The sequence below is a fragment of the Delphinus delphis genome, chromosome 3, assembly GCF_949987515.2.
Source record: "Delphinus delphis chromosome 3, mDelDel1.2, whole genome shotgun sequence".
Lineage (NCBI taxonomy): Eukaryota > Metazoa > Chordata > Mammalia > Artiodactyla > Delphinidae > Delphinus > Delphinus delphis.
Genome location: NC_082685.1, coordinates 96,464,235 through 96,477,530, shown reverse-complemented (window position 1 = coordinate 96,477,530; position 13,296 = coordinate 96,464,235). Strand labels below are relative to the sequence as shown.

Below are 13,296 nucleotides of genomic sequence, written 5' to 3'. Positions count from 1 at the left end.
CTAGGAAGAAACCTACCTAGGGAGATAAAAGACCTGTATGCAGAAAACTATAAGACACTGATGCAAAGAAATTAAAGGTGATACAAATAGATGGAGAGATATACCATGTTCTTGGATTGGAAGAATCAACATTGTGAAAATGACTCTACTACCCAAAGCAATCTACAGATGCAATGCAATCCCTATCAAATTACCAATGGCATTTTCCACAGAACTAGAACAAAAAATTTCACAATTTGTATGGAAACACAAAAGACCCCGAAGAGCCAAAGCAATCTTGAGAAAGAAAAATGGAGCTGGAGGAATCAGGCTCCCTGACTTCAGACTATACTACAAAGCTACAGTAATCAAGACAGTATGGTACTGCCACAAAAACAGAAATATAGATCAATGGAACAGGATAGAAAGCCCAGAGATAAACCCATGCACATATGGTCACCTTATCTTTGATAAAGAAGGCGAGAATATACAATGGAGAACAGACAGCCTCTTCAATAAGTGGTGCTGGGAAAACTGGACAGCTACGTGTAAAAGAATGAAATTAGAACACTCCATAAAGGGCATTTTGTAAATTAAAATAAAATAGGAAAATGTGCTTTCATGTCTTAAAATCTGAAATTCTGAAATTATACCTGATATCGATACTATAAAGAAAACAAAACAGCCATTTCTTTTTTTTTTTATTTAAGGAAGTTCATCTTTTCATCATGATTGAAGGAACTGCATGACCAGTTAAATATTGTCAGCATTATTTCCCAAAATTTTTCATTAATGTTTTACATGCAACCTTACACCTGAGTGTTTTGAATTACATACACATATCCATTAGCAGTCTAAGATTCACCTAACATCTTCTTCAACAGAATCCAAGATGAACCACTAGTAAAACAGATTATAAGATTATCTGGATTTTAGATGAGTTGGTCTGCTGAACTCTAGAATTCACAGAAGGAATTAAATCTTTGAATTTGTTGTTTAACAAATACAATTCTGCATTGTGCTAATCTCCTTTTGCATATTATTTAGCAAATGGCTATTAAGGCTTTATTGTAAGGGATTACCAAAAAACAGTCCAATGGTGAACCATGCAAGATAGAGAAAATAATGATTTACAAATAACTAATGAACTAAGGGAACCATGGTTTTTCCTTTCATTATAGACTTCTCAAAATCAAAGATATTTTTCAAATTAAAGTTATATTAAGAGTTTATGGAAAATTATACCCCTAGCTTAAGAACTTAAACATCTTTAGATTTAAAAAAGGAATGGATGATTATAACTATAGTTTTTTAAATGTTGCTTTGGGGAAAAGTCTTGATTCTTTGTTTCATTCTCTCTAATAGCTTTTTCTTTGCTTGCTTACTATAAAATAAAGCATTGTTATTGTGAGGACAATTTCAGATTCAGTTCCAGTGCTCTTGTATCTCCATGAGTTTTGGCATTGTTTACCAGCACCTGTGGGAAATTATATACAGGAAATGTTAGTATTTTCTTTATTAACAATACCTACATTTAGAGTCATAGAAGTCAAGTAAGCCAAAGGGCAGCAGGCAATATCAAACTACACAAAAGTGACTATGTGCAAACTTTCTGTCATTTTTGCTGAAATAAACTGTTCTAACAAAGCTAACATCAGGGATAAGCACAATTTACTCAAATGCTCAACAGTACAGATGTCAACATTTTGATTGTTACCACCGCCAGCACTGCATAAAGTTAAAGGTTTTGTTTGGAGGCTTTGGTTTACAATACTGTCACCTTTAAACCCTTACCCCAAAAGACCATTTTATGCATAGAATTGTTCAAATGACATTGCTCTCCTTTAAAACCACAGCTTAGGATCAAGGCTTGGGTTCTAAGCTCTATTAAGAACCTTTCCATAAGTTTCATCAATTCCACAAACTAGAAGCTTTAATTTTAGTTTATCATTTGATTACTAAAACATTTTTTGGTTGTTCATTTTCAAACACTGTGAAGGATCCGAGATGTTGCTCTATCTGTAAGCTAACAAGTTAGCCTGTCACAGTTTCATGATGGGACACCTGGGTCAGAGACAATGTCTTTATCATTCATGGTGTAGCAAACGACATGAGTATCAACATATTTGCATCTGTTCCCCTCCTAAGTCTCAAAGGGGTGACATGGATGGATGCATATAGTTTCCCACATACACAGTGGGTTGACAAAAGGGGAACCTTAGATTTAAGTCTAGGCACCTAGGAGACTTGAATCTTTTATAATTGGCAGTAAACATGCCTTTTCCTTGCTCTGGAGGGAGACACTTATCTCCATCTCCCAAGGCTGGGGGTGTTTAAAAAAGGCTTCTCATTAATTTTCATTGTTTTTAAAACTCTTGGCTGAAGTTATAAGAATTTTAACTCAGTACATGTCATACAGACTCTACCTTTTTAAAAAGAATACACACACACACACACACACATTTGACCCTTGAACAACATGCGGATTAGGGATGAAGACCCTCTACATGCTCAAAAATCCACATATAACTTATAGTCAGCCACCCAAATAGGCAGTTCCTTGGTACCCATGGATTCAACTAATCAAGGATCGTGTAGTACTGTAGTATTTACTATCAAAAAAAAAAAAAATCCAAGTGTAAGGGGACCCACACCATTTATTTAAACCTGCATTCTTCAAGAGTCAACTGTACATGTTTATATATTTAGAAACCAGACCCATCCCACAAGAAGTGGAGTAGAAATTGTCATATGAATTTTACAGAAAAGACAATAAGAAGTAAAATAATCTTTCCAAAGATAATATGAACATTCCATTAATTTCTGCTACTTCTAAACCTATCCTATCTACCTATCTGCCTCCACTGCAATGGTCATAAGAAATACTACAACCAGAACCCAGAGCCTTCATCTATCTTTTCTTATGCTACATAGCACATAAGGAGAATATATTTCCTACAGGTTAAATCAGTGGTTCTCAACCAGGGGTGATTACACCTCAGATATTATTTGGCAATGTCTAGAAGACATTTTCAGTTGTTATAAGTGGGGTGGAGGGAGGAGGACAATGCTACTGGCATCTAGTGGTTAGAGTGGTTAGGGATGCTATTAGACATCCTACAATGCACAGGAAAGCAACCCTTAGCCCTCACCCAACAAAGGTCCAAGATGAATAACTTTAATAAAATCAATGCCTTACATCAATGAGCTCGTAGTCATTTTTGGCATGTAAGTGTCTCAGAAGGTACCAACGTGCTGTTGAAACAATAGATTTGGGATACCCAGGCTGATACACCACTCTCTCTAAAAGTCGCCGTGTCTCTCTGGGGAAAAGATATTTACTTTCAGTCCAAAGCATATAAATTAATATAAGATATTTCATATACTAGCCTCAAACACACATTATCTTTCTCATTCTTTTGCAGACAACGTGCTGATTACTTCATGAATTCTTTCATCCATGTAACGAAAAAGACAGAAATAATGGTTAACATTTACTAAGTATTTATTACGTGCTACGTAGTATGCCAAGTGTTTTACTCATATGGTCACATTTAACATTCACAACCTTATAATGTAGGCTGCTGCTATTATTCTCATTTTACAAATAAGTAAATTAAGGCTCTTCCCAAATAGAATGGGAAAATGACCCCTATTTCATGAGCACTTCTGACTACTCTACTTCTAATCCCTCTTGAAGGTAGACAGAAAATAAATAATGCAAAGATAATACAGAGTGGAACAAGAAGAAATATTTAACATCTACACTAGAGGCTAAGTGTATAATATCAGGCTTTTAGTATATATTTTTAAGAACGTGTACAATATATGAACCTATGTAATAACAGGCTGATTTACAGTTGTGTTCTAATTTTTTCTTTCCAAATTTACTAACATCTATGGCTCTAAACACTTCTGTATGGGTAGAAACAACACAAACTGTGGTAACTTCAGAACTGCTGAATAGGAAGATTTTGTAGGTAGCAACTGGTTTGAAGTAGGAGCTAAAGAAGAACATGCCCTGAAGATGCTTTTACATAGGAATCACATAGTAAAGCACACTGCTTTTTCTTAGGCGGTATGTTTATTTGACCTGATTTTGGGTGGTGATAAAAATTATGGGAGGTGCTAACAGAGATTACAGGCAATTGGGGGTTAAGGCTCTCTAAGTCATGTATACTGAGCTTCGGCAGAAAGAGTTCATTAGGAAGTTCACATTATAGCTTAAAACATTTCTTGGTGAAATTAGTCATATAAGAAGTGGCAAAAATAAATAAATATCAGTAAATGATGCTGGAATTGCTAATCAGTCATAGGTCTTATCTCTTCCTTCACTCCTATTTTGTGGTATTGATGTGACCTTTGCCACACATTTATGTGTGTTAAGCTCTATGTCTACAATGCTTATTCTGTTTCAGCAATATATGCTCCTAAACCATTGTTTCACTTATGCTTTGTATTATGTGTGATATCCATTAGAGCTAAATATTCTTAGAATTCAAAAATATTCTTGCCTGTTTTTTCATCCATATGACTTTTAAGTAATTTTCTTCAAATTTATTTCTGACCTCATCTCTGCTTCCAATAAAAAGACTGTTAAAATTTAAATTTTATAACTTAAAATTTTTATATTTAAATCTGTAAAGCTTCTAGATTTTCTAGATATAAAAACCACATTATTTATAATATCTCTGCCTTTTTAATATTTATTACTGTTTTTCATAGCTTATTGCCTTGCAGGAATTTATGTCAATCTAGCCTTCAACTTGAGCCTTTTGGGTTTTGTTTGTTTCTAGAATCCACATTTACATTGTTGGCTCATCCTAAAACAGTGAAGAGCAAAAATTCCAAGGCCTTCTTCACTCAAAATGCTGTCATGCAAATCTCTCATATTCTATATCTGGGTACCAAATCACTTTTTTTAAGTAAGACTTTATTTTCTTCCTTACTGGGTTACTAGAACCAGCCTTTCCAAAGTAGAAACATATATATGAATAATATCAAAGTTTGTTAAACTAATTCTAAACCTTTGTGGTTTTTTTTGTTTTTTTTTTTAAACCTTTGTTTTGTAGAAGGATTAAAAGTGAAGAATCACTTTGAAGAAAAAAATGAACAAAGATTCTTCATACCTTGCTCCCATTTTGCGTTTGAATTGTAACAAAGCTTGTAAAAGGACAGCAAGCGGACAAAAGCAAAGTTTCAAGGCCTCAGTTGTAGCTTCTTGAACCAAGGATGGCCAGTGATCACTGGAAATATTAGCCTATAAAAATAAAATACAAATATTAAATCATTAAACATTTGACGCGTTTATTTTTTAAATAAATTTATTTATTTATTTTTGGCCGCACTGGGTCTTCGTCGCTGCATGTGGGTTTTCTCTACTTGCAGTGAGCAGGGGCTACTCTTTGCTGCGGTGCATGGGCTTCTCATTGCGGTGGCTTCTCCTGTTGCGGAGCACAGGCTCAAGGCGCACGGGCTTCAGTAGCTGTGGCACACAGACTCAGTAGTTGTGGCTCACAGGCTCAGTTGCTCTGCAGCATGTGGGATCTTTCTGGACCAGGGATCGAACCCATGTCCCCTGCATTGGCAGGTGGATTCTTAACCACTGTGCCACCAGGGAAGTTCTGACATGTTTACTTTAAAAAATGTTATCAGCTCTTATTTGTTGACTGCCTACTTGTCTAAGTTGCCATGTAAATGCTACAGGGATAAAAATTCTTCAAAATGATTAAAATCTGATTCCTGCCCTTATGGAACTACAAAACAAGGCTGACAGGGATTAAGGAAGGTTTCAAAAAGGAGATATCACTTTAAAAACACTAAAATATTTGCTAAAAGAAAATGCACTATTCTATTAGATGGGTGAATGAAATCTATCAATTACTAAGCCTCTGGTCTACCAAATATACAAAACTCAATTTAACGTGATTCTTTAATTGGTAGTGTATGAGTTCCACATTTCAAAAATTATCTAAGGAGAGAAGAAAGACTGAAATGAAATATGTTAATAAAATCCCAATATAGGAAAAAAGGTGCAAAGCAGATCAGAGATAAATCAAAGTCATCAATTCTGAAAAACAGTTTAAGAATTTCACTTTATGGGGAAAATGTTAAGATATCTATACATTACTTAGGTTGCAAACTTTAGTTTGTTATAGTATGTACTGACTCAGAAATAATATAGATAAGTAGTTCCAAAGAAACAGTAACTGCAAATAAAATGGTGAACACTCTACTGAATTACATAAGGAAAAAAATGTATTTAAAATCTTTCATTGAAAACCTCAAATTGTAACCAAGAATTCATAATTACAGGTATCTAGAATACACATTTTAATAAAGTCAATATAATGAGTGAATACACAGTCCCTTTCAAACACTAAATTATTTTTTTAAATGTTAGAGCAATAAACTCTGAGTTCAGCACAGGCAAGAGTAATTTGTGTAATCAAGGAAGAGGAAGCCATAGGGATAATGAATATGAAAACAGAGATCAGAGATAATGAGGCATCCTCCATAAAGACGGGAGCAATGGCACCTTGGGTACATCTGGAAAAGAATGTAAGGCAAAGCCCATACTAATAAAATTACTCCTAATATATTTTTAAAAACTAATAACACAAAACTCTCACTGGTTGCTTTTATAATGCACTCTTTAAATTCCAAGAATTCATATAAAGTATCCCGTAAGTTTAGCCCATATTATGATATAACAGTTTCTATACGTAACTGGTATACTAAACAATGTGATTAGAAAAATAAGTATATTTTTGTCTCCCATTATGTTTTTAAAATTTATTATATAAGGGAGACTTTTCCTCATATAATAAGGATGTAAATTACAGTAGGTCCCATGACTCTGACATCCATTCACAAACACGGTCTTAACTAGAATGTTCTCTTTTCAATACTTCAATCTTCTTTCAAAGGTAATATTTACATCCCACTCCCATCTCCTCAGCTCCCAGCTAGGGTATGCTTACAGGGAGCAGCACATGGCTTGTTCCTCCGCCCAACACTCCCACCTTTTCTTACTAACTGTAGTTTCAGGAACCAACTGAAATATCAGAAGTTTGACTGATGCCATCATAAGATGATGCTCTTTAGGCCTGACAGATATTTAAAGATCTTTTTCTCATCCAGACTTTCCTAGCTTTATCAGAGACTCTCAACTTTACGCATAGTCTCTTATTGCAGGACCAGCTATGAAATCTGTGGGGCTCAATGTCAAAAAACAAAAACAAAAACAAAACCATGCAGGGCCCTTTGTTACAAAATGATTAATTTCAAGATGGCGGTTGCAGAGCGTTAAACCCAGTGTGGAGGCCTATGCAGGTGCACAGGTAGGATGCACACCCACGAAGCAGTCCTGCTCAGCTGCAGTTCCACTAACCTGGGTGAATGAACTATTCCACTTACTCTCCTCACATGCTATGGCAATCTGGAAACCTTTAGCTTCCTTTCTGCTAGATCCCATCATTCCTCTAGGTGGCTCTACATGTCAGGATCTAAGATAATTCCCATGGCAGTCCACTATCTCAGCTGGCATCACTCATTCCTGGCCCTAACAAGCTCTAGGAGCACTGCTGACCCCACGCTGCAGCAACCCTCCTTCACAAGACGGAGGGCATCTTGTACCCAAACATTCACTCCTACCCACTTTTGGGATTCACCCACTGCTGACCACTCTGTCCCAGAAGCATGCAGTCACTTTCTAAAACATGAGCAACTCTTCCCAGCAGGTGGAGAGCCAAAGCTTCCGAGGCATGTGTCAGATACCTGTCCATGTGCTTCTAGACGTGTGCCTCCCGGACCTCAGAGGTCACACATCAAAGCCTCGCTCTCTCTGGCAGCGAGACTCCCTTCCTCTGGTGGGCACCTGTGTGTGGAAACGTGCCAGGGGGACGACAGGGGAGGCAACAGCTTTCTCCAGAGAGATTTCTTCCCAATCCTCCAACTCTGCTCTTCTAATCCTTTTATAGCTTCCTTATAGGTTACTCTTCTACACACTTCAGAAATCTGTATCCTTGTCTGATATTTCTCTTTGGAATCTGATATTTAATATCTCAGGGGAAACTTTCAGTTTAATAGCCTTTTCATATATTATTACACATACAATAGCTTCTCTTAAAACAGTCTAATTTTAATATACCCATCCTCTGCACACTGCCAGCTCTTTACCAGAGAAATATGACATCTCCTTATAATAATTGCTGGGTATCAAATCTTATAACAAGCAAATTAGATGTGGATGGTGCTTTAAAGTTTACAAAGGCATTTGTAATGTTAACTTCATTTGATATTCCTAATACCTAGGCAAAGTAGGTATTACTACCTCCACTATTACCAAAAAAGGTTGGGGGAGCTCTAGACAGCTTAATTGGCTGAAGTTTTCACAGGTTGTAACTGGTAGAACCAGAATCAAGGCTCTTATAGAAAACACTTTTGTGGTGGTAGTAGTGGTGGGGCAATGGGGGCAGGTATACCTGGGTATTACTAAATTGTAAGCTAATTTTCCCATCTGTAAAATAAGGTTCTTATGAATATTAATGAAGTTAATATGTATAAAGCACTGTAACAGAACCTAGCACAGGCTAAGTGTTCTGTATGTTTGCTATTATTATTGCTATTTTTATTTTATTTCAGGGCAGATTTAATTTCCCAGCACGAAGAACAAACAAACAAAAAACCACATCACTAATAATATTTAACTAACAAATAATAAGTTAGACTAAAAGGGTATCGACTTCTCCAGTTCACATATTCAAGAGCATTTATAGGTGCTACATGTGGCTTCCATAGCCCACCGACTGCCAATGTCACAAAGACTTTTGTTAAATATAAACATGAGACAAACAAAACAAAATGTTTGGTGATCTAGAATTACCATTAACCACCATTTCTTTCCAGCCAAATCATCTCAAATTTGACTACCATTAGTCTAGTCATTCAAAAACCATTGGTGGAGGAGCTCCTATATATAAGGCAGAGTGGTAAAGCAAAGATGCAAAGATGAACAAAACATGGCCCCAACCTAAGGAACTCTGAAACGTGCTCCACAGTAATAGCACCAAAGCTGAATAAATTTCCTAATTCTTATATTTCTTTGGCAAAATGTCTAGTTAAAGCAAGTAAATAACGTTGACAATGGACTATTATGGCAAAAGCATGAGTTAATTCAGGCCTGTCTAGGTAATTTCTTCCAAAACAAAAAATGACATTTTACCTTTTAATTACAGAAATAACATGCATATGATAAAAAATTCAAACACTATCAAAGGATATAAAATGAAAAATTCTCCTCCACTATCCCTTAAAGACCCCTAGGTACTATCCTCCAGAATAACTGCCATTAAATTTCCTTTGTATCTTCTTGTATCTTTCCATGTGCCTATTAGCGTGCACACATGTACACACATGCACACACGATGTAGAGATATATATTCTTAAAAATTCATACCACACACATATACACTCAAATAGCATATCATACACACTGTTCTGGAGTTTGCTCCTCCATGCAGCCACTTAAATATTTATCTTGAAAAGTTTTCCACACTAGTATATAAGACTTCTAGATTAATATACCTACCTTGGTATCAGAAAACATATGAAGTCAAAAATTACTAGAAATTCCTCTTACAGAATGTCAAATTGAACTAAGAAATGACTAAAATGTTAATTATTGGTATCTTTGTCACTGATGAGTAGCTGGGTTAATTCTAACTTAAATCACCAAGAAACAAAAATGTATATTCTGCCATAATTCAACTTTTAAAATTGCAATCTTTGTTTTTTCCCCCTAAACACTGACAGTGTCCTGCTAGAGTCTATATAGGTTTATGTTATGTTACTCTTATGTCCATCAAAAAGCCCAAATACAAAGTCTATGAGGAGACCACACTAGAAGGTGATGAAACTATAGGAACTCAATGGAATATCACTATGTGAAAAACTTTTATCTTAAAGAAAAATAAGAGAGTCAACTTTTCACATCATAATTATAACATGATCTTACCATGCAGACTTCTAATGCAAGCAGTGCTAGTCTCAACAGGCTTGAGAGTTTCCCACTCCAGCTACCCTGTTGGGATGCTACTTGTAGACTCTTCCTATAACACATCTCTGCAGCACCCATCATTCCTTGGGACTGATATATGTGTGCCAGCCACTGAGGAACAGCAAGAGAAAAGGACCCAAAAGACTTTAGTTTCGTACACAGTCTACTTCCAACAAATTCAATAAACTTCGATGAAACTAAATTTTTAATTTAATTATTGATAAATTTTGTGCCTCCAAAACAAAAATCACAGGTCAAAAAAGGGGTAGCCATCTTGCCCATTCTACTGGCAACAGCCACGTCCAGTCTGAAGCCTTAAAAAGTCTCCCAAGATGGCAAGTCAGGAACAAAATCAAAATGCAATATAATTTTTTATACATTACAGATGTAACATTTAACATTTGAAAATCGATGCAATCTACCACATTAACAGAATAAAGACAAAGAAGCATTCTCATAGATGGCCCCCACCTCAAATCCACTCATTCATGATAAAAAACAAATCTCTCTTGACAAACTCAGAAAAGGATTTCCTTAATCTGAAACATAATTTGGACAGCCATTTTAGAATGTGATAAATACCTACAAAAACCTAAAGCAAAAATTATAATTATGAAATTACAAATGTTTTCTATCTGAGGTAGAGAATAAGACAAGAATGTTCCCTTATCACCACTCTGCTTAACACTGTAATTGAGGCTCTATAAACAGTGCAATAAGGCAAGAAAAAAATTTAACATAAAAATATTAGAAAAAAAAAGTAAAACTTCATTATTTCTAAAGGACGTAATTGTGTATACAGAAAACCCAAAACCATTTCAAAAGAATAAGTGAATTTAGCAAGGTTTCTGGAAGGTCAGTATATAAAAATCAACGGTATTTCTAAATGTTTGACACCAACATACAGAAAAAAATACCACTTGCAATGGAACAACAAAAAAAATCAACTACCCGGAAATAAATTTAACACAAAAATGTAAAAGACCTCTATTGCAAAAATTTTAAAACACTGCTGAGAGAAATTCAGAGCTTAAACGAGGAGGAATATAACACATTTATGGATAGAGAAACTCAATAGTAATACTTTGTCAATTCTCCCCAAATTAAACTATAGATTAATGTAATTCCAATCAAGATCTCTGTAGGACTTTTGTTTGGCGGGGAGAGTAAGGGTAATTGACAATTTACATGTAAATGCAAAACACCTAAAGTGATTGAGACACACTTGAAGGAAAACAAGAAAGTTGGAGGTCTTAATATTACTTCCACATATCAAAACTACTTATAAAACTATAAGCAAGAATAAACAAATAGATCAATGAAAAAGAAGGAAAAGAACAGGGAGCCTTAAAAGACCCAGTCACCTGATTTATGACAAAAGCATCACTACAATTTAGTGGGGACATAATGGTCTTTTCAAAGGATGGTACTGGGACAATTACACATCCATATGGAAAAAAATGAACCTTGACCCTGCAACACTCACAAAAATTAATCCAGTATGGATCACAGACCTACATGTGAAAGGTAAAACAACAGTTTCTAAAGAAAAACAGAAAAATATCTTCATGAACTTGGAGGAAGAGTTCTTGAGTAGAACACCTCAATAACGCATCAGCCATTAAAAAATGATAAATTAGACTTCATTAAGATTAAGAACTATTCGTCAAAAAATAATATTAAGAAAATGCTAGGCCAAGGTGCAGATGTGAGAAAATATCTGCAATACAGATATCCAAAAATGTGTCTGTATCCAGAAAATATGATTCCAACAATTCAGTAAGAAAACGGCATATGAAAAACTACAGTAAAGAAAAGGTAATTTAAAAAGAGGAAATCCAAAGATCCAATAAGTATATGAAAAGTGGCTCAACAGCATTTGTCATCAGGTAAATTCAAGTTAAAACCACCACAAAATACTATTACCTACATATCCTTTGGAAAGGGAAAACAATAACCACAATCTGGCAATATCAGCAATTGGAATGTTCATAATTTGCTGGTGGGAACGTCAACTGGACATCCATTTAAAAAAACCATTTGACAGAATCTACTAAAGTCAATATACACATACTCTATCACCCAACAAAAGGCATATCCCAGAATGGACACAGCACCATTAATCATAATAGCCAAAACCTGGAAACACAGTTGACCCATGAACAACACGGATGTAACTTATAGTCAACCTCCGTATCCATGGTTCCGAGGATTGAACCAACCATGGACTATTGAAAAATATCCATTTATTAGTTGACCCGTGCAGTCATGCAGTTCAAACCCATTATGTTCAAGGGTCAACTGTAATTCAAACAGTAAAAGGGATATTTTACAGTATATTCATAAAAATAAATGAAAAAAAACTATGGCTTCATGAATTTCAACTAAATGAAACAACTAAATGAATTTCACTGACGTGATGTTGAGTGAAACCAGATACAAAGTGATACTCCATTTATATCAAGTTCAAAAACAGGCAAAATTAGATAGAAGTGATTGAAGACAGAATAGTGTTCCCCTTTTCTTTTGGACGTAGTGGGGGATCACAAAGGGAGAGCATGGGGAAGGCAGCTAGGCTGCAGAAAATGTTCTATATCTTGTTATAGGTCGTGGTTAAAAAGGTACATACATATAATGAGTATAAGATTTTTACACTCTTTTCTTTGTGAATTATATCACAGTATAAAAGAAAACACATATACTATCTCTAAGACTTTACCTACTGTATAATTTATCCTTTAATTTTCCCTTTTAGTTTGACAAGGTGTTTTTCCCCTTGATAAAGAACATGAGATCATCAATATCCAGTTGACCTTAGAATTAAAGTATCTTAACTCTCATATGGCAAATTTACTCTGAGAGGGAAAAAAGCACCATATTTCTTCAAGGATTAGGGTAAACAAAGTGGCTTAACTTGCAAAATCCAACTATTTTACACCATTAGATAATCTTTTTAAGCAGGACATCAAAACTGTTGACATAACAAAAGATCAAAATGAAGAACTGTAGTAAAATAAGCTTCTGTAAAACCTATATCAAAAAGTCCCTTGATACTATCTTGTGGTACAGAAAGAACTATAACAAATTGAGTAAAGTAATTATATGCTTTTTGTATTTTACTATCAATTAGAATAAAGTACACAGTGATCATTATGTATCTGTCCTTGCGGTAAGCAGAGCCAGCTAAAAGGGCAGACAGTCTATTGATTGAGGCATCGTCCTGAAAAGAACTATTTCTAAAGGCACTAAAAACCCAT

General features: G+C 35.1%; 1 protein-coding gene across 10 annotated transcripts in view; it reads right to left on the bottom strand.

Annotated features, from left to right (window-relative positions):
* Window positions 1–665: 665 nt before the first annotated feature.
* The window catches only part of SKIC3 (SKI3 subunit of superkiller complex), a 156,616-nt gene continuing 143,985 nt past the window's right edge, over window positions 666–13,296 (bottom strand). For 8 of the 10 annotated variants that reach the window (XM_060009138.1, XM_060009135.1, XM_060009137.1 and 5 more), the window contains 4 exons: window positions 9,998–10,150; window positions 5,109–5,239; window positions 3,179–3,302; window positions 666–1,456 (listed from right to left, as the gene is read on the bottom strand). In XM_060009138.1, coding sequence (XP_059865121.1) covers window positions 1,382–1,456; window positions 3,179–3,302; window positions 5,109–5,239; window positions 9,998–10,150 — 483 coding nt within the window. In that variant the 3' untranslated portion in view covers window positions 666–1,381. Of the gene's footprint in view, window positions 1,457–3,178; window positions 3,303–3,369; window positions 3,431–5,108; window positions 5,240–9,997; window positions 10,151–13,296 lie in introns of all 10 variants that reach the window. The other 2 variants (XM_060009143.1, XM_060009142.1) reach the window with 2 other exon arrangements.